At 36.9% G+C, this 22,069-nt stretch overlaps 1 protein-coding gene across 32 annotated transcripts in view; it reads right to left on the bottom strand.

The window, feature by feature from the left end:
* LRRFIP2 (LRR binding FLII interacting protein 2) overlaps window positions 1-22,069 on the bottom strand; it is a 107,617-nt gene that overhangs the window by 81,079 nt on the left and 4,469 nt on the right. For 29 of the 32 annotated variants that reach the window (XM_032356043.1, XM_032356255.1, XM_032356337.1 and 26 more), the window contains exons 2-3: window positions 9,403-9,459; window positions 5,281-5,424 (exon numbers count right to left, since the gene is read on the bottom strand). The exons of 1 other annotated variant lie outside the window; for it this stretch is intronic. In XM_032356043.1, the coding sequence (XP_032211934.1) occupies window positions 5,281-5,370 (90 nt within the window). In that variant the 5' untranslated portion in view covers window positions 5,371-5,424; window positions 9,403-9,459. The remainder of the gene's footprint in view (window positions 1-5,280; window positions 5,425-9,402; window positions 9,460-22,069) is intronic. 2 more of the 32 variants (XM_032356127.1, XM_032356249.1) reach the window with 1 other exon arrangement.

The following is a 22,069-nucleotide window of genomic DNA, read 5'->3' as shown; positions in this document are numbered from 1 at the left end:
TGCCTGGGATGGCTGTTACTTCCACAGACAGCAAAATGAAATCCAACAAAGTATCCATCAACAGATAAATGGATAAACAAAATGTAATATATTCATACAGTGGAAAATTATTCAGTCTTAAAAAAGGAAAGAAGTTAAGGTGGGGGGGGTTAGGAATCAAGTTCTAAAACATGCTACAACATAGATGAATCTTGCAGTCATTACACTAAGAGAAAAAAGCCAGATACAAAAGGAAAAATACTGTGTAATTCTGCTTGTATGGAATATTCAGAATTAGACAAATTCATAGAGACATAAAGCAGATTAAAATTCACCGGGATCTGGCAGAGGGGGATAATGGGAGTTCTTACTTAATGGTTACAGAGTTTCTGTCTGGGGTGATGAAAAGAACAGATTTTCATCACTATTTAGAAACAGACAGTGGTGATGGTTCCACAACATTGTAAATGCAATGAATGCCACTGAACCGTAGTCTGAAAACATAATTTAAATGGCAAATTTTGTTATACATACTATAATCACAACTTTTAAAAAATTAATATTGCAAAATACCAAAAACCATTGAATTGTATATTTCAATGGATAAAATTTATCTCAATAAAGCTATTTTGAAAAATGAACTCTGGGGGTGCCTGGATGGCTCAGTTAAGTGACTCTTGATTTTGGCTCAGGTCATGATATCCAGTTCCATGATACCAGTCTACTTGAGGATTCTCCTTCTCTCCCTCCACTCTGCCCTCTCCCCCTCTCATGCACTCTCTCTCTCTCAATAAATAAATAAATATTTTTAAATGAAATCTGAAAGCCCTAGCAGCCACAAATGTCAAAAAGCCACAAAAGCTTCCTTTCTTCTTTATTACTAGTAAGTGTATGTACCTACTATGTCTATGTCTATATGAACATTCTGCTCAACAACAAGTCTCTGAACACTCCATTTGCTAAACTCCAATTCCTATAAAAGATGATCAATTTCTATGCTTTTCATTGATCCTTTAGATTTGAGAGAACTGCACATTATGAACATGAATCTCTTTGGGTCCTGAATCTCAAGGGAACTCACCAAATTTTAGAGCTACAAGGACTTTCAGATCATAAGGTCCAAAAATAAGCAACATTCTGATAACTTCCATTTGGAGAGATGTACATTCATATACGCAGCTCTAAAATAAGGAAATCATTAATATTCCAGGCTTGTGTGATGCCTTAAAAAGACCGTTCACTACCCCTTCAAAAGGCTTAATTTCTTTTCCTGGTAACAGTCACCATGATATTTGTCAAACTACCTGTAGTAAGGCGGCTTAAACAGCTTCCATGCTACCCTCATCTTTCTCCTTTGGAAAGCTAGATGCCTAAAGGTTCCCAATTTGAAACACTTTGTGCTTTCAGGTAAGTTTCACTTAAAGTCAACTCTCTAATTGCATTTCCCCCAAACCTGTGGAACAATCAAAGCCGAACAAGCAAGAAGGAAAAAAAAGCATGCAGATTGGTCCTCTGACATCCGAGAGGACTTGTTGGTGATCCCTTCTGACACAGCTCCTCTGAACTCTTCCAAGAGCTATGATAGCCCATGCTCCCCCAACAGAGAGCAACATGCCCATTAAAGACAGGACAGGCCTTCTAAATCCATCCACATTCCTGACTTCACAGAGCAGTCTTCAAACACCCAAACATCTTTTATAAATGTACACAGGTCATCAAAAATGAAGACTTCTGTAGATGGGTGGTGATAATGGTTGCACAACAATATGAATGCACTTAAGGCCACAGAATCCCACACTTGTAAACATGGGTAAGGTCAGTTTTATGTTATGTATGTTTTACCATACATAAGTCAGTTCCGTATTTTAGTACTTTTTTTTTTTACGTACTCAGTTCCGTATTTTAGCATCTAAATTATCCAATTTGCAGAATATATCTATGACTTCTGTTTCTTTTCCATCTCATTCCCTCTAGTTCCCTGACTTGGGGCCAACTGAGGAGCAAAGAAACCTGAGCAAATAGTAAGCAGGAGGAAAAAGAGGTTATTTTATTTATGGTATTCCCTGTCTACCTAAAAAAAAAAAAAAAACAATTTGAAGTGAGAAAGACAAACTAAGCTGTTGAGATTTAACAATTAAAGGGGGGATTAAGCTATTTGTCCTCTTTAATCACTATGGGGGTTCTATTCTGTTTGGTTTCTTCCTCTTCAGGCATGTTTTTTGTGAAAGGGATGATCATATGGGAGAAAATAAAGTCTAGGGGTGATGTTCTCTCAAATGTCAACCATGTAATGTATGAATGAACAATTGAGAATTGTTATGAAAACTTTCACGAAAAAAAGAATCACAAGAAATATATGAAGGAATTATTTTAAAACTGCTAACCCTATTTCCTCTAAAGTTTTCAAACTTTAGTTTTGAAACTACTACATCACACAAATAAATAATTTGAATCTTAATAAAAACTGGCCCTTTCATATTGAAAGTTAGGCTGAGCCTTTTGACCAGGTTATGAAGAGTTGGCATATTCATATTCAGAGCTCTGAAAATAAAAATAAAAACTAAAAATACTCTCCTTTTAAATCCTTTTATAATAATTTTTATTATTATACTATAACTTGTGATTTAATAACTGTATTAATCTAAGTTATTTCATAGCAAAATAATAATTTACAGAAAGGAAAACAACCTGTAGGTATAAAAAGCTGACCATCCAGGATAAGATCTCTTCTGTATTTTGTTTCTGTTTTGTTTTTGTTGTTGTTGTTGTTGTGTTGTTGTTTTTTCTTCTCTGCATTTGTTTCATGGTTCCCAAATCTGACTGGCCATCAAGATCCCACAGGAAGAAAACTGCTTGTGTGTCTGTGTGTCAGTGTGCATGCACAATCGCACATGCGCTTAAATACAGGTTTCTGAGCTCAACTCCCACAGATTCCGATTTAGCAAGTACAAGAAACGCCAGGGACTATGCACACTGAAAAAGTTCCCTGAGGGAGTCTGGTGATCAACCATGTTTTAGAACACCTATCTTAATAAATATCTTTTTAAATTTCTAGTATCACTTTCAATTCCAACTTATTACTAGGCAACAAAATAGCCCACTGCAAACCTAACACTAGGATAAAGGTTTACATGCTTTGTGTCCTTTAATCATCACAACAGCCCTATAGTACATGAAGACAATATTATTCCCATTTTACAAATGAGGAAACTGGAGTCCATAAGAATTACTTAACAAAATTACTCAACAAGAAACTAGTTGAGGCAGGATTCAAAGCCACACTTAAAATTCTCCAAAGCCAGCCTCTTCTGGAAACAGTATGGGACAGTAGAATAAACAATGGTTTTAAGTGGCTGAATTAGAACCCCAGCTCTGATATCTTTTAGACTTTTATCTCTCAGCTTTGTCTGTTTCCTCATCTGTAAATAAGGCTAATAGTAATACATATCCTTCCTAACTCACAAGGTTATTGTGAGAATCAAAATGGGCAAGTGCTTTCAAAGTCATGAATAGTTACCAAAAAACAAACTATTAATGGGGGAGTTGGAGAATACTGAGAAACAGCACGGCAAGCAGTTAAATGCTAAGACCTTGGAGCTAAACTTCACGTGATCGAAACCAAGCTCTGCTATTTTCTGGCTGTGTGACCTTAGGAAAGATGCTTAACTTTTCTGTGCAATGGTTTCTTTGTTAAAATGGAGATAATAAAACCAATCTCGGAATTTTGTGAAGATTAAATGAATTAATGCAGCTTAAATGCGTAGAAGCATTTGTCGCACAGAAAGCACTCAAGTGTTAAATGTTTAGAATACACCCACTTTTGCAAACAAAGCATCATAAATCCAAAAAGAGTTCAAATACTTAGTACAAAAAAGCCGAGAAGGTACCAACATTTTCTATCTTTATAGAAATCTGGGTAAATCCCTCTAATTTGGGAAGTGAACACTTTGAGTAGTTTCACTTTTCAAATAAAACTATGTTTCCAAACATAGGCTTCCAAAATGCTTCATTTGTGCAAATATTTAAGATCCTTGTATCTCATTTTCACTTCATTTTAAAGTATCTTTTAGGGGCTCCTGGGTGACTCAGTGGGTTAAAGCCTCTGCCTTCGGCTCGGGTCATGATCCCAAGGTCCTGGGATCGAGCCCCACGCTGGGCTCTCTGCTCCACGGGGAGCCTGCTTCCTCCTCTCTCTCTCTCCACCTGCCTCTCTACCTACTTGTGATCTCTGCCAAATAAATAAAATCTTTTAAAAAAAAAAAGTATCTTTTACCCTCTTATCTGAAAATATCTCAACTTGATTTTTTAAAAGTGATTTTGTTAAAGTATCATAAGCTTGTCAATAGTTGTTAGACAACTTTTCTTTGCTTCAAACATCCCTCTACAGAATTTGACATCCAATTCAAAAGCTAACTGAGTAGCTTACCAGAGGAAAAATGTAACAATGAGCTGGATCAAAAAAAGACTGTATAATATGTCAAAAAAGGAAATAGCACCAGTCCTAAATGAGCTATTTACTAAGAATAACAAAGAGGAAGTGGTGAGGGACTAATCTTCACAAAAAGAATATAATTTAATAATGCTCTAACCAATTCTTGTACCAGATTAATTTATGGTCAGGTCTGCAGCTGCAGATAGAGTCAGAGTCTGAAACAAAGTTGGCACCTCACTAAGAAATCACAGCTGGGAGTTATCTTAAATTTCCAATATGCAACAGGAAATGTTGCCAATGATTCAACAGGTGACAACCCTCTCCATTTTCTTCTTTCTTCTGAGTTGTCAACAAACCAAAACAAAAATGCTCCAGAAGCTCTGGTGCTAGCTGAAAGTTAAACATAAAAATTCCACTGCAGTATTTCAAAAAACAGCTAAAATAACTGAATCTGGGCAGACACCAAGTAAGGCCTCTTTCTATCAACATTTATACAGTGCCTCCTTGAATATGCTAACTGTATAGCCCATGAGTGTTTCAATAATACAGTTATCATATTTTCTACATTCTAATTACCATAGAAATTTTAATACTAAAGATTCATTATAAATTTCAAAACATTACAGGTACCTCAAAGTGATCCACAAAAAATAAAATGAAAAGTTAATTTTTCGGTAAGAGGAACAGATATCCAAATAACTATATTCTATTCTAATACAGTATTTAGAGGTCAGATTCAACATCTTATTCACAAGTAAGCATTCTAAAATCTGCTCAGTAAATGAAAGCCTATATATACCTCCTCCCCCTAGCACTTTTATGTTTCCAACTGTGCAACTCAATGTTGAGCGGGGGTTTTGCAGACACACCTCTCTGGCAATGTTACTCAAAGCTTCATCTTCTGCAGAAAATCGGTCTTTTACAGGCGTCCTTTTCCTTCCAGAACCAGGAGTCCCCATATTGTCTTCTTAATGGTGTTTTAACTGTGAAATGTGATTTCACCGTGTTTGGCCCTGAAATAAACAGAATAAACAGAAACAGAATTTACTTAGGATGTTTCTCTTTGTACCATTTTATTTATTTATTTATTTGTTTTTTAAAGACTTTATTTATCTCTTCAACAGAGATCACAAGTAGGCAGAGAGGCAGGCAGAGAAAGAAAGGGAAACAGGCTCCCTGCTCAACAGAGAGCCCGATGTGGGGCTCGATCCCAGGACCCTGAGATCATGACATGATCCGAAGGCAGAGGCTTAACCCACTGAGCTACCCACGCACCCCTCTTTGGACTATTTTAAAGCTCCTTTACATATTCACTTTTAGAAAAATTATATTTGTGTATTTACATATAAATTAGTCACCAAATACATTTTCCTATCAAATTATTCCAACAAATTTTAGAATATTTAAATTTATACTAATTATTAAACCTCCCAATTCTTTCTTTCTTTTTTTTTTTTTTAAGATTTTATTTATTTATTTGACAGAGATCACAAGTAGGCAGACAGGCAGGCAGAGAGAGAGGAGGAAGCAGGCTCTCTGCTGAGCAGAGAGCCCGATGCGGGGCTTGATCCCAGGACCCCGGGATCATGACCTGAGCCGAAGGCAGAGGCTTTAACCCACTGATCCACCCAGGCACCCCTCTCCCAATTCTTTCTTATCATGTTATACCCACAGACAGCAATCTATAAGAATGTGTTGTAGGGACACCTTGGGGTTCGGTCAGTTGAGTACAGAATCTTGATTTCAGCTCAGGATTGTGAGATTGAGCCCGGCCTCGGGCTACAAGCTTGGTGAGGAATCTGCTGGAGATCCCTTCCCTCTGCTTACCCTCCCCACCTCTGCTCCCATGCTCACACGGACACACTATCTATAAAATAAATAAGTCTAAAAAAAAAAAGAATGTGTTATAACATTAGCCTCAGAAAAACTGCAGTCAGCAATAATTCTACTTAACAGTTTAAAATTACTACAGCTATTTCTAAAACTTATTTCCATCACAGAGCGAAAAACAGTTCAGCAAAGTCATTCATTCTAAAGCTTTGAAACAACATATTCAAGAAATTTTAACACAGAACCTTAAACTTGCAAAGATAAATTGGCTTTTTAGTGTAACTTTTTTTTTTTAATTTTATTTATTTATTAGACAGAGAGAGATCACAAGTAGGCAGAGAGGCAGGCAGAGAGAGAGGAAGGGAAGCAGGCTCCCCACTGACAGAGAGCCCAATGTGGGACTCGATCCCAGGACCCCGAGATCATGACCTGAGCCGAAGGCAGCGGCTTAACCCACTGAGCCACCCAGGCGCCCTTTAGTGTAACTTTAAAAACAATTCCAATTAAACTATTACCACATAAAATAACAAATGATTAATTATTCTGCAATTAACAATTAACAACACTGTCCATGCAACAATAACTGTGTGCCTGCTACTACCAGGTACTGTGGAAAGTGCCAAAGATAGGATGACAAACACAAAACTGATGTAGGCCATCGATTAAGAATGTATCTATGGATCTATTATTGTTGCTGTTATTATGAAATAGACCCATTTTTACAAAAAAAGGGGGGGGAGAAAAATTCATCTGCCAGGATTAAATAATAAGGGTAGTAAAGATGATCTGGCCTTCCAAACACATGGTATTTAAAATTAAAGATTCCCATAAGAAAATCCATCCCAGGGGTACCTCGGTGGCTAAGCGGGTTGAGCCTCTGCCTTCGGCTCAGGTCGTGATCTCAGGGTCCTGGGATCGAGCCCCGCATCGGGTTCTCTGCTCAGCGGGGAGCCTGCTTCCTCTCTCTGTGCCTGCCTCTCTGCCTATTTGTGATCTCTGTCTGTCAAATAAACAAATAAATAAAAATCTTAAAAAAAAAAAAGTTTAAAAAAAAAAAGAAAATCCATCCCAATTTGCATGATATACAAATTCCTGAGAAGTACAGTTCATTTAGCAAAATACCCATTGACTTAAAACTTTTTTTTCCTAGCTTTAACAAAATAAACGTGAGTCACAAAGGAATTCTCAAGTAAGTTCGTCCCAGTAGAATGAACTATATCAAAACTCCAAGTGACTTTAATGTGTTGGAATTTATTTATTCCAGGCAAAATAAAACAGAAGCACTTCATCAATTCACTCTTCCAAAAAAAGTCTTCAACGAAAATTCAGGCCATTCCCCTCTTATCTGACACCACTTCTTATTCCCACATAGCTAGCATGCTATGTTTGTCAATCAGAATGAAGACTGATTATAGTTCCTCACTCCGCCATAGAAAATCTATCTGGATATGATAAGAAAGGACTCCTTCAAATGGAAATGAAGAGAAGGAATGTTATGTCTGAAAGCAGCAGCTGAGAAGTCCCAGCCACAAATCAGGACAATTTCTGAAAAGCTCAGTGTTGTTTTTTCAGAAGTCTTCCCTCATCTTCACCCTCAGCACCATTTTAAAGATCATACACTTAATAGTAACAATGTACAATCTAAGTATTAGTCACCTACTGAGAAAAAAGCAGCATGCAGTACTTTTCTTTTCAAAGCACCTCTTTCAAAGTGACAATTTAACTGATGCACAGTAATATCACCCAATATCCATCCTTCAGCCAGCCTTCCAAGGACACATTCAAAGACATTCCACAGAAACAGGAAACAAAAAAAGGTATTTTCTAATGTCAGGAACATATGAATAATTATAGAAGAAGAAGTAAAGATTTGATCAAAAGTTTAAGAGTGGTTTCGTTAGGAGTAAAGGATTATGGCTGCACTTTTAACATTCCAATAACACTGGGGAAAGAGAGATGAATAAACCAGATCCAAGGCTCAAAGAATAAAGTGGCCGCAAAATGAATCACACCCAAATTAGGCGGCTGAGACACTATCTGAAGCCACTGCTGGTGGCACTCTTTCTAATGGATTTCTGTCTCCTCTTTTTCCATAATCCATTTCCTTCTTCCTCAAGGAACACTGCCTTAAACCCCAGATCTGCCAGGAAACAGACTTACAAAGAATTATCTTTTCTTAAAAATGCCTCAAAACAGGGGCGCCTGGGTGGCTCAGTGGGTTAAGCCTCTGCCTTCGGCTCAGGTCATGATCTCAGGGTCCTGGGATCCAGCCCCACATCGGGCTCTCTGCTCAGCAGGGAGCCTGCTTCCCTCTCTTGTTCTCTCTGCCTGCCTCTCCAACTACTTGTGATCTCTCTCTGTCAAATAAATAAATAAAATCTTAAAAAAAAAAAAATGCCTCAAAACAAAACTGTTTTGGGGCTCCTGGGTGGCTCAGTCAGTTAAGTACCTGCCTTCGGTTTGGGTTGTGATCTCAGTGTCCCAGGATGGAGCCCCACATGGGGCTCTCTGCTCAGCAGAGAATCTACTTCTCCTTCTCTCTCTGACTCTCCTCCCTGCTTGTTCTCTCTCTCTCTCTCAAAAACAAACAAAACTGTTTCAACAGGCTCCAGGCTAGCCAGTCCTGAGAGAAAGATGACAGGAAAAGAGACAGAGGCACAGGATAAGCAGGAAATGGGAAAAACTTCTGTCTTCCTTGTCCTTCTTGTCCTATCTACAGAGAATATCAAGAGGTTTACATGAGTCATTGGCCAGGTCCCATCACCTTTCTCAGGAGCACACGAGCCAAATCAACAATTACCTATGTCAAAAAACAATCTAATGTTTTTGAAAGAATTACATGATTTGTACTCTGTAGGCAGACATCCTTACTAATATTAGAAAAAGTAAAAGGTTTTTGGCTCCTATGCAGACTATCTTCAAAATGACAAAAATAAGGCTGTAGACTCAAAAGTTGATCTGAAACAGATTATTTCCAGTTTCTGATCCTAAAGGACTTTCAGTGAGTTGCTATCACAAGGAGGATTCCTCATGAATACTTTTCTTCAGGAGCTGGGTTCATCTCTTGGAGCTTTTCCTTGGTGATATTGGCCAAACTAAGAGCTAAAACTTTACATCCACTGACAAAAACAAAACTGCCCACATTTTGTCAGGCCCATTACCTGAACGATGTCAAGATGATTTTCTCCAGAAGATTTTGTCAATAAGGATCTGTCTACCTAAGGGAAAGAAGGGAAGTAAGCTTGAAGGATGTTGTGAAACAGAAACCTTCCACAATAGATATACCAACAAGGCTTTCTTTTCTCCAATTAGTTTCTCACTTAATATATTTCTGAAAAATAGGCATTTTGCCACATTAAGTGGCACTTCAATCATGATATTGTTCACTTTTGTGAAAATAGAATGGGTAAGTAGCATCAGTAAGTCACATTCTAAATATAGCACACTTGCAGAGTTCTGTCTGGATCCCAATAGTTGCAGTTCTCTATATCTGAGTATTTCATCATAGGGAACTCAAAATATTGGTATAAGCCTCTGCATCAGTCACCACTACAGTTAACATTAGTCTACACAATAAAACATTTGGTCTTTATTCATCAGCAAATCACACTATCTGGAATGGCACTTGAACTAAAGACCGAGTGGGACTGCAGCTGTTCCCACTGGACCAAAGTTAAAGTGAGAGGATCTGAGTTCAACTGCTGCATTGCCATTTCCCCTACCTGAGGCTTGGTTTCTTCACTTACAGAGCAGACACAATTGTCCAACATGGTTAATAGGAGCTCAAGTGAGTTCAGGTACTTAGAAAGCATTCCATAAATGTTTGAAGTGTCTTGAATTAACTACCTCTTTTACATATTCAGTTTATGAAGTAGACAAAAGGGCAATCGTGGCTTTCTTTAAATTCTTGCACTTTTAACTAAACAAAAACATCCTCAAGTTACTTCCTGCAGCATGCATTATGTGATATCATTAGCAATGCTAAGAATATTTGCAGAAGCATGGAAAAATCTAGAAAAAAAAATACCTTTAACTATAATCATCACACTATGTAGCACATTTATATAATAAAAAATTAAAAAGAAATTTTTAAGGTACTTTCTGGCATTCAAAGTCCATTTTTGAAATTCCAAATGAACACACAAGTTTTAGAAGTGTGGCCTTATAATGGGAGTTAGTTCTCTCATAAGAACACAACTGACTTAGAAGAGAGAAATCATTAAAGATCTGTGCATATCTTTTTATCATTGATTCTTTTTTTTTTTTTCCTCGACAGACAGATAGCACAAGCAAGCAGAGGGAGCAGCAAGCTGAGGAGAACCAGATTCCCCAATGTGCAAGGAGCCTGATGTAGGACTAGATGCCAGAATCCTGGGATCATGACCTGAGCCGAGGCAGACACTTAACCAACTGAGCTACCCAGGCACCCCAAACGCAGTAAAATATTAACAGTGGACTCCAAGTAGTAAGTACATGAATGTTTATAGTAGAACTCTTTTCAACTTCTCTGTAAGTTGCAAAATGTGTATAATAAAGTGTTGGGAAAAAATAACTAGTTGAGAAAGGCAGATGAATAAGTGAACGAAAGGCATGGGAACTGGTAATTTCAATTTAAAAAAGTCTTGATTTGAGGGGTGCTTGGGTGGCTCAGTGGGTTAAGCTTCTGCCTTCAGCTCAGGTCATGATCTCAGGGTCCGGGGATTGAGTCCTGTATCTGGCTCTCTGCTCAGCAGGGAGCCTGCTTCTCCCACCTCTCTCTCTCTGCTTGCCTCTGCCTACTTGTGATCTCTCTCTGTCAAATAAATAAATAAAATCTTTAAAATATATATATATATATTGATTTGAAACCAGAAAGGAAGTAGGGGTAATCACAGTATAGAAGAATACCAATAGTTATGTAGACATTAGAACGACTATGGGCAAAGGATAGAATTCTTCAATTGCTGACTAGAAGAGAAAAAAATGAAGGGGGAAGGACAGGGGCAAGAGCAAAGTGGTAACAGAGGGAAGGAGAGAGGGCAGGCCTGCAGGAGGAAAGACTGAACACTTAAAGACATCAATTCCTGCAAATAGCTAAATGAGGACATTATGCAAAATGAATAAATCATTAATAGAACCTACAGAAAGAATAAAAGGCACATCTAGAAATTAAGGCAAAGTACAAAATGAAAATATGTGTATATGAGGCAAAACTGGAAGACCTGGTGGAACATGAAAGGTAGATACTAAACACAAATTATATCTCAGGAGAATATGAGAACCTCATATTAAATTCATATTTTACAAAACAAATTAAACTCAAATTCTAATGGTTAAATTAAACTCGTATTTTTACAAAATAAAACGCCTATAAAGGGTCAGTGAGAAACTGTATAATCCCTTCTCCAACTTCCGCATTCGGTAGTCCTAAGAATCACAAAAAGTTTCTTTTAAAGTCTCATATTTTGAATGCATATTATTCTCATACACTCAAAACAACTGATAATTTTTCCATTTCCTCCTTTCATAAAATGATATGCCAGTGGTTGCACTTACTTCCTTGCTAACCATGTTTAAATAAATGAACGCTAATGGGCATGTGTTCGACATGATTAACAATACTATTTTCCTCAACGGTGCAGAACCCAAATTAGGAAGATGTGCTCTTACCCAACAACTTCATTCTCAGTATGCCCTGAGAAGTAAACCATTTTCTAGTACCATTCAAATTCCCTCCTTTCCCTATGCTTTTTAAAAACATCTCAGTTTCTACTCAAAAACAAAGAGAGAAAGAAAGAAAGAACAAAAGAACCTCAAAAATGAGTGTATGGACATACATTCAAAGGATGAAAGGAAGGGAGAGAGAAAATTACATATGCTAAGGACAGGTCAGACTTAAAAGTGTGCAATAGAGCAAACAACAGGAAAAGAACAGAGGTACCAAGGAGAACAACAGAAGCTCAGGCAGCAAAGAACAAAGATAAAATCAAAGACAAGGTAGAAATAAGGAAGCATCCAATAAAGTTGCGATTTTTTTTAAATGTAATTACTATGAAGGTTCTAAAATTAGAAAACTGTTATAAAATAAAATACATATTTTTAAATTTTCTCTTTCCAACAAATATGTACTTTGAATTTGCAAAGCACTACGTACATAATAATCATTGCCTTATGAGTGGACAAAAGAGTAAATGGGAAAACTAAAATGGCAAAAAAAAAGGGAAAAGTACTTACACTATTTCTACATATACTTTCTGAATGGTGATCTCTGAAGCACGAAAGCTTTTATTGTGAGGGAGTCAATTTACCTATTTTTTCTTTTGTTGTTTCATTTGATGTCATTTTGTTTTAAAGATTTATTTGCTTATTCTTTAAAAAGAAAAAGAGAAAGAGGGCAGAAGTGGGAGGGACAGAGGGAGACGCAGAATGAATTCCAAGCAGATTCCACGCCTGAGCACAGAGCCCAACACAGGGCTCAATCCCACAACCTTGAGATCAGAGCTAAGTGGAAACCGAGAGTCCAATACAACCAACTACGCCACCTAGGCACTCCCATTTGATGTAATTTCTAAGAAAGCATCGCCTACCCCAAAACCTCAAGAATTTATTATGCTTTCTTCTTAGAATTTTACAATTTTAGCTCTTACTATCAAGTCTGTAATCCAGTTTGAGTTAATTTTTATATATGGTATGAGGCAGGGTACCAACATCATTCTTTTGTCAGTGGATATCCACTTGCTCCAGTACCATTTGTTGAAAAGACTATTCTTCCCACAACTAAATGACATTGGCAGCCTAGTCAAAAACCAATCAACCATAAAAATAAGGGTTTATTCTATTCTATTGACCTCAATTCTATTCCATTGATCTATCTATATAAATCTATAAATAGATACAGAAATCCTTCTGTCAGTATCACCCTGTCTTGATTACTACTCTAACTTTGCAGCAAGTTTTAAAATTGGGGAGAGTGTGTCTTTCAACTTCGTTCTTTTTAAGATTTTACTGGCTTTTCTAAACCCTTTATACTTCCATATAAATTTTAGGATTGGCATGTCAATTAAAAAAAAGAGGCAGCTGGAATTTTGATAGAGATTACACTGAATCTATAGATAATTTTGGATAATACAGCCATCTTAACAATACTGATTCCAATTCATTAACATAGGATGTCTTTCCATTTATTCAGATCTTTAATTTCATTCCACTATGTTTTGTGGCTTTCAATGAATTCTTACACTTCTTTTAGTACATTTTTTCCTGGGCCAAGTGGATATTAAAGTTTCTATAGGGAAGCCTGGGTAGCTCACTCGGTTAAGCATCTGCCTTCTGCTCAGGTCAGGATCCCAGGTCCTCAGGTCCTGGAATCGAGTTCCTCTTCTCCCTCTGCCTGCCACTCCCCCTGCTTTTGCGCACTTGCGCTCTCTCTCTGACAAATAAATAAAATCTTAAAAAAAAAAAAAGTTTCCATAAAGTGTAAAATGCTATGGAAATGTACTGTTATCACCAACACCAAAAAACAAAACATCTAAAATCACAGTAAGCAAAAGAGAAGGCAGTAAAGTAAAATTCAGAAGCAAATCCCATGGTTAAGGTTAATCTTAGTTGAGCCATGGGTGGGCATGGGAATTGCATATTTTCAAACACAAATATAACCCAACACCACACCTATATACTTCGTGGGAAGGCATTTTTCACTATTTCCAATTTACTAGGTATGTAGCAACAATAAACGGAACTGGAAGTCCTTTTACTGAATTATACAAGGGTGTGTTTTCCACCTGGAGTATACAGAATTATTACTGAAACACTTCTTCTACTGAAAGAAATGAAAAATCAAAACTAACATGATAGAAGCAAGTAACTAACCTCTGTTACTAATAATAAAATAGATGGAACCAGAATTAAGTGCCAAAGGAAAAAATAACTTAAATTAGCCTTAAACATTAGGCTCTCCTTCTGATTAAAATGAACTCTACTAGCAATATTTATATTAACTATATTCTAATAACAAAAATAAAATAGAATATAATGCAACAAGAGGGAAAATTATATTAATAAATATTATCATTTTAGCTTTTTGTTAGTCTATAGTAAAACCAAAGATAAAACTTTAAATGACCCAAATTGACAACAACAGCTTTAAGTCAAGGCCAGTCAACATGATATAATAAATTGTGGCAGGAAAAAAGTCATAGGAAGGAAACAAAGACAAGGACACATTTGATATGCCTATAATGTACAAAAAGATAACAAAATGCCATGTAAAGTATGACTGCAAATATGTAAAACTTCATAGATACAAATAAAGAACAAAGACAATCTGTATAAAAAGAATTTTCCTTTTTCTTAAGCTTTATATATTATTGATAATCACTTTATCAAAAAAATTATTTAAGCTAAAATCTACAATTATGGGTTACTTCACAGTATGAAAACACAAACTTAACAAGAAAAACCATCTTTGAAACAATATTAACGAACTGACAAAGGGGAAAGATTCATTTAGTCTGTCAGGGCAATTGCAAAGTAGGACTACAAAAATTCATATTGGTCATCTCTGGTAAAACTGTAATTTCCTAACAGATTTCATAGTGACCATCACTTTTACAGTCATAATGACATTTTAAGTAAGTGAAAAACATATTGCTAATTTTAAATAGAATGAGCACCCCTGGATTAACTTTTAAAATTAAAAATCTAACTTGAATCAACAGGTCAAAATTAAAACAAAGAAGCAAGCATTAACATCCTCTAAATTCCTGGGGGAAAACAACAATTTTTAAGTCTACAGCTTTTTATAATCAAGGCGAAATCCTTTCAAATTATCAGCTTTCCTTGAAGACCTCTATTCTATGAATCCTTCCACTCACTGGAAAATAAAATAGTGCCATGAGATACTTTTATAGCATAAAGGGAGAGGCCAACGTTTCCCCTCTCTTGAGCCATGTTAGCCAGGTAAGACAGCTTAAACCTGTCTTAGAAAGGGCAAAGTAATACTCTGAAATGGTAGGCAAGATACCAGTCAGGCCCATAAAAGGAAGTCAACAAGATATAATGCAATGCAAGTACAATGTTCACAAGGGAATAGTTCGAGAGGAGCAACTAACAGCACAGCTCTGAGAGTAGCTAATCCAAGTGCCAACCAATCTAAAGCTACATGCAATGGGCTCCACTTTAGACACATGACTTCTGCTCATAAAAGACCTAACATCAACATTTGGGTGGCTCCTTTTTGTACAAATAAAGACAAACTGACCATCCTTCCTCCCAAACCTGCTCATCCACCACAGCCTACTGCACGCACGCACACACGCACGTGCACGCACACACACACACACACACATACGCACACAGAGAACAATATCAGTAATTACTTTCCAGAAGTTAAAGACTTAAGTTTCTCCAGACTCAAAGGGCCCACAGAATGCTCAACATAAGTCCTGAGTCCACACCGAAGTATTTCATAGTGAATTACCACAGTGAATTTCAAACACTGAAGACAAAGATGACTTTACACACTTCCATGGGTGAGAAAATAAGGTTACATAGAAAGAATTAACAAATAGAATGGTTTTAAACTTTTAAAAGTAATTCTCGTAATGAGGCACCTGGGTGGCTCAGTCAGCTGAGTGACCAACTCTTGAGTTCGGCTTAAGGTTATGATCTCAGGGTGGTGGGCTGGAGTCCCACATAGGGCACCCCATTCAGCACAGCGTCTGCTTGAGATACTCTCTCTCTCTCTCTCCCTCTCCCTCTGCCCCTTCTCCCATCCTGTTCTTTCTCTCTCAAACAAATAAAATCTTTTTTTAAAAAGGTAATTCTGGAAAGAAGACAATCACTGTATAGATGCCTTCAAACTTCTAAAGGAAAACTACAGACAACCAACCTATAAACAGCCTATGCCCAGTCAAAACATTCTATTTCTCATACTTGATGATTAAAACATTTTTAGACATTTGAGGCCTCAAAAATTTACCTCTTTTATGCCCTTTGTCAATAAGCTACTAGAGGATATGCTTCATATGCCTCCTTTTATCCGAAATAAAAAAAATCAAAGTAGTTTGTTGCAGAGTCATCCAGGGACTCAGGCTCCTTTCATCTGGTGAGTACTCCTTTACCACTGCCTCCCAACTCACAACCGACAGAGATGTGAGACATACCCCTGAACGGGGTTAAACCACTGAAACTTGAGGGTAGTTTGTTAAAGTAGGTAAGTCTATCCTAACTAATAAATGCAAAAAGGTGGAAGAACTATTCCACTTTTCAAAATTGAACCACATATTGATTAGAAATACATGTACGGAGAGTGAAACAGCACAGTTGGGCAAGGAATGGTCCCAAGAGAGTGATTAACATGTAAAATGGCATTGATTGCCTAAAGAGGAAGAGGTACATTAAAGAGTATGTGTAGGAACTTCTAGGATAATTGTAGTGTTCATTTCTTGACCTAGGTAGTGAGACATAGATGCTCATTTTATTGTTCTTCAAACTGTATTTTTGTTTATGTTTGACAAATAAACTAAATAAATTAGAAAAATAGGATGAAGGACTTAAAAAAAATGTTGGGAGCATTTGGTTTCAAAAAATAAGGTGAAGAGAAAACTAAGCAAAGAACAGAAACCCCCTAGCAGTCCCCCTGGAAAAACTGAGTTAAACAAGAAAGAAAATAATCATGGCACAATACTTGGCTGAGCAGTAAATAATATTTATTTAGTTATAATGAAAACACCAACTATTGATTTAAAATTGCAAAACTAGAATGCTGCAGAGAGGAGAAGGGGGAATAATGAAGAAACAGAAAATTAACAATAAAAACCATGAGTGATACATAGTTAACTGCATATACATGTTTTTCAAAGAGAAACAGGCTTATAAAGTATGTGCAATTTTGTAAGATAAACTTCTTTTAACTGCACATATATATTTTTTAAAGAAAAAATAGGTTTATAAAGTATGTGCTATTTTGTAATCAGCTATGGAAGACAGACTCTAAGGTTTCGTTATCCGCACCCCCTCTGCTCCTACCTTTGTGTAAACACCTCCCAAAGAATGTGGCCAGGACTTGTGACTTGCTTCTAACCAACAGAATATGACAAAGGTTATGAGATGTCATTCCCATGATTATGTTACATTATATAAGACTAGCCAGCCAGCAAACTTGCTCTAGGCTCTCCTTAATGATTTGACCAAAGGGCTGTATCAGGAAATACCACAAGGCCAAGAAATTCAGGTTGCCTCCAAGAGCTGAGAGCAGCCTTTAGGAATTTGAAGACAGCCTCTACATAACCTTTAGTTATCGTAAAGCAACATTCAGTGAGCAAGAAGCTTTAGTCCTAAAACCACAAATAAACTAATGTTGCCAAAAATCTCAGTGAGCAGGGAGATGGATTTTTATCATATAAGTCTCCAAAAGAGAATTCCACCCAGCTATACACACCTTGATTACAGCCTCATGAGACCCTATGCAGAGGACCCAGCTCAGCCATACTCTGACTCCTGCCCCACAGAAATTGCAGGAAAATAAATGTGTGTTATTTTAAATGTGTGTTATTTAAACTCTAAATTTGTGTAACTTGTTACACAACACAGAAGACAAATGCAACAGTTTTTAAAAGTTTGTATAAAAAAAGTTTTGGATGAATAAATTCAGCAAAGGTACAGGGGTAAAAAAATCAAGACACACACACACACACATACACACACACACACACCAGCTGCAATTCTATATACTAACTATGAATAACCCAAAAAGGAAATTAAGAAAACAATTCCATGTATAAGGATCAAAAATAAAATACTTAGGAAAAAACTTAACCAAGGAAACTACAAAACATTGCTGAAGGAATTAAAGGAGATATAAATAAATGGAGAGTCACCCCCTGTTCAAGGATTGGAAGACTTAACACTGTTAAAATGTCAATACTACCCAAAGCCATTTACAGATTCAATACACTCTCTATCAAATCCCAATGACATTTTTTGTAGAAAGAGAAATACCTATTTGTAAACCTATTCTATTTGTAGAAATAGAAAAACCCTTCCCTAAAATAAAATCCATATGGAATCTCAAGGGATCATGAACAGCCAAAACAATCTTGAAAAAGAAGAACAAGTTGGAGGACTCACACTTCCTGATTTCAAATCTGAACCAGAAAGCTAGTTACTCTAACCAAAACAGTGCCTTACTGGCATACACCACAAACAAAAATAACTCTCAGGGTAGATCAAAGAAATACATGTAAGCTAAAACTACACAACTTTTTGAAGAAAACACACACAAAAAGCTTTATGACTTTGGATTTCTTGAATATAATGCCAAAGCCCAGACAACAATAACAACAAGAAAAGTAGATAAATTGGACTTCATCAAAATAAAAACTTTGTGCATCAAAGGACCATATCAAGAGAAAAAAAAGTGACCCACAGGATGGGAGAAAATATTTACAAATTATACATCTAATAAGGGATTAATCTCTGCAATAGATAGAGAACCCCTAAAAACTCAATAACAACAATAAAAAATAACTCAGTTCAAATATAGACAAAGGACTTGAACAGTTTTCTCCAAAGACATATAAATGGCCAATGAGCACATGAAAAGATGCTCCACATCACTAGTTATTAGGGAAATACATATCAAAACCACAATGAGACACCACCCCACACTCATTAGAATGCCTACTATGTTAAAAAGAATAACAAGTGTGTCAAAGATGCAGAGAAACTGGAACCCCTGTACACTGCCAGTAAGGCTGTAAAATAATCAGCCACTATGGAAAATGCGTATGGCAATTCCTCAAAAAATTAAACACAGAATTACTATATAATCTAACAATTCTACTTAAGGGTATATGCCCAAAAGAAACAAAAGGAGGGACTCAAAACAAATATTTATACACTTGTGTTCACAGATAGCAGCATTATTCACAATTTGGTAAAAGCTAATCCAGTGTCCATCAACAGACAAAGGGATAAACAGAACATGAAATATACATATAATGGAATATTATTCAGCCTTTAAAAAGGACTTAAATTCTCATGCATGTGGGCACCTGGGTGGCTCAGTCAGTTAGCTGTCTACCTTCAGCTCTGGTGATGATCCTGGCATCCTGGGAAGGGTCCGCATCCGGCTCCCTGCTCAGCAGGGATTCTGCTTCTTCCTTTCCCTCTGCCCCTCCTCCATATATATATATATATATATATATTTTTTTTTTTCTCATGCATGCTACAACTTGAATAAGCCTTGAGGACACTGTGTTCAGTGAAATAAGCCAGGCACAAAACAGAAATATATGATTCTACTTATATGAAGTACTTAGAGTAATCAAATTCACTGAGACCGAAAGTAGAGTGGTGGCTGCCAGGCACTGTGGGGAACTAGGAGTTATTTTTTTAATGGGCACAGAGTTTCAGTTTGAGATGATGAGAAAGTTCTGGAGATGGATGATGGTGAAGGTTGTGCAACAGTGTGAATGTATTTAACACCACTGAATTGTAGGGATGCCTGGGTGGCTCAGTCACTAAGAATCTTCCTTCGGTTCAGGTCATGATCCCAGGGTCCTGGGATCAAGCCCCATGTTGGGGACCCCTGCTCAGCAGGAAGTCTGCTTCTCCCTCTCCCATACCTCCTGCCTGTGTTCCCACTCTGTGTCTCTGTCACATGAATAAATAATTTTTTTTTTAAAAAGTGAATTGTACACTTAAAGATAATTAAAATGGTAAACTTCATATTATTTATATTCTAACACAATTTTTTTAAAAACCCCACTTGAATGGGTAACAAAGGGTGAATTGGGTACGACAGGCAACGATTGTCTAATTTCTTTGACTAACCACTTAGATATGGCAATATACATGGCAGGGAAAAAGATAGCTTATCTAAAACTGAATTTTTTTTTTCTATCTTTAATCCTATAATCCTTGGGTCACTTTACTGAAATCCTTTTTTTTTTTTTTAATAGCAACATGTATGCTTACTAATTGTATTGTTTATTGTTATAAATTACTTAAACCATTTAACAGGGAAATAAATATTTTAACATCTTAATCATCTGCATACAGTATATGCTATTTTACTTAGAAAACAGACAGCCAAAAGAGTGCTGCTGGCTGTTAAAATGTTTCAATTTAGGAAAGTGGGGGATATAGAAAGAATAGCAAAGTGATCAAAACAAGTAACTTTAAAATTAGTTTCCGAAAACAGTAAAGCTACATTATACCAAAACCGGCTTAAAAAAAAAAAAAAAACTAGCTAAGATTTTGGTGTTCAGGAAGCCTGGGTGGCTCAGTCTATTGAGCATCTACCTTGGGCTCAGGTCATGATCCCAGAGTGCTGGGATCCAGTGCCACAGGGAACCCACTTCTCCCTCTGCCTCTGCCTCTCTCTCTCTCTGTCTCTCATGAATAGATACATAATATCTTAAAAAAAAAAAAAAGATTTTGGTGTTCATAATGAAAAACCAACTAACACATACAAGGTTCAAAGTGAAAACAATGAAAAAGATGAACTACAATTTTTTAAGAAGAGTTTTAATAGTTCACGTTTCTGAACAAATACGACCCAATACACATTTGTACTCCAACACTTTTCCCAACCTCTTTTCCACTCTCTGCTCTGCACTATCTTCACCTTTTTTTTTCTTGGTAGAGGAAGGCTGAGACCTGAAGCAGGGAGGTGATAACAGGAATAAACCAGATAATAGGAATGGGGGGGGGGGGGATAAAAATACTCCAGTTTACATTTTCTCCTCACACTCAATACAGTACTAAATACATCGTTATTATCAAATGCAAAGAATCCAAATAACTGAGGGCAAGGAAAAATTAAATTTCTTGACGTTACAACCTAATCTAAAGCAAGAGAAAGGAACTATCTGCAGGCTTTGCATCTGTAAATTAAGTTTGCCCTGAGTGCAGAATTCTTCAAACAACCTTGACTGTAATACAAGGCTGCAGTTTTTTTTTTTTTAAGATTTTATTTATTTAACAGAGAGAGATGACAAGTATGCACAGAGAGAGAGAAAGAGAGAGAGAGAGAGGAGGAAGCAGGCTCCCTGCCGAGCAGAGAGCCCGATGCGGGACTAGATCCCAGAACTCTGAGATCATGACCTGAGCCGAAGGCAGAGGCTTAACCCACTGAGCCACCCAGGCGCCCAAGGCTGCAGTTTAATATGGTGACAGGAACCTTGAATAAATGGGTGGATTTCTAAAGCCCTTTGAACAGTTTTCTAGCCTAACTAGTGAAATCAGTTAAAGAACTTTTAAACTCAAGTGCCTCATTCACTAAGTATATAAAAAACACCAAGGTTTTGAGAAATCATGAGAAAGCACATGATACACAGAGGCAGCTGCCCTGGGAGATAGCATCTGGTAACAGCCTAGAGTTATTTTTAAAGAGATAACTTCATGATAATGTACAGGAGACTGTAGCAGTCCTATGGGAAGAAGAGAGCGAGAATTTGGGAAGAAGCTAAGTTCTCTGTACAAACTCAAAATAATCCTATAAAACAGCCCATCATTCCCAGTGTCCTTTTGATCCAAAGACATGCACAAGTCTCTGAACCGGACAAGTTCAACTAGGGCCATGGCCTTCCTATGCCAGTTCAGTAATGGTTTTTCCTTGCTGTAAAACATTTGACTAATCACTCTTAGACCCAGAACATAACATCAATACTGGTATAATCCTGTGCTCCTCCTTCTGCACATTCTTCTGAAATACTTTTCTCATTAGTTTTCCTTAATCATTCTCTTTTCTTAAAAAAGAAAGACAAAAAGAAAAAAAAATGATCCTAGGATATGCACACTAAGCAGATTTTCACCCCAAAACTTAGCCTTAATCTTCTGGAG

Source organism: Mustela erminea, chromosome 1 (assembly GCF_009829155.1).
Source record: "Mustela erminea isolate mMusErm1 chromosome 1, mMusErm1.Pri, whole genome shotgun sequence".
Taxonomy (NCBI): domain Eukaryota; kingdom Metazoa; phylum Chordata; class Mammalia; order Carnivora; family Mustelidae; genus Mustela; species Mustela erminea.
This window is presented reverse-complemented; position numbering and strand designations above follow the sequence as displayed.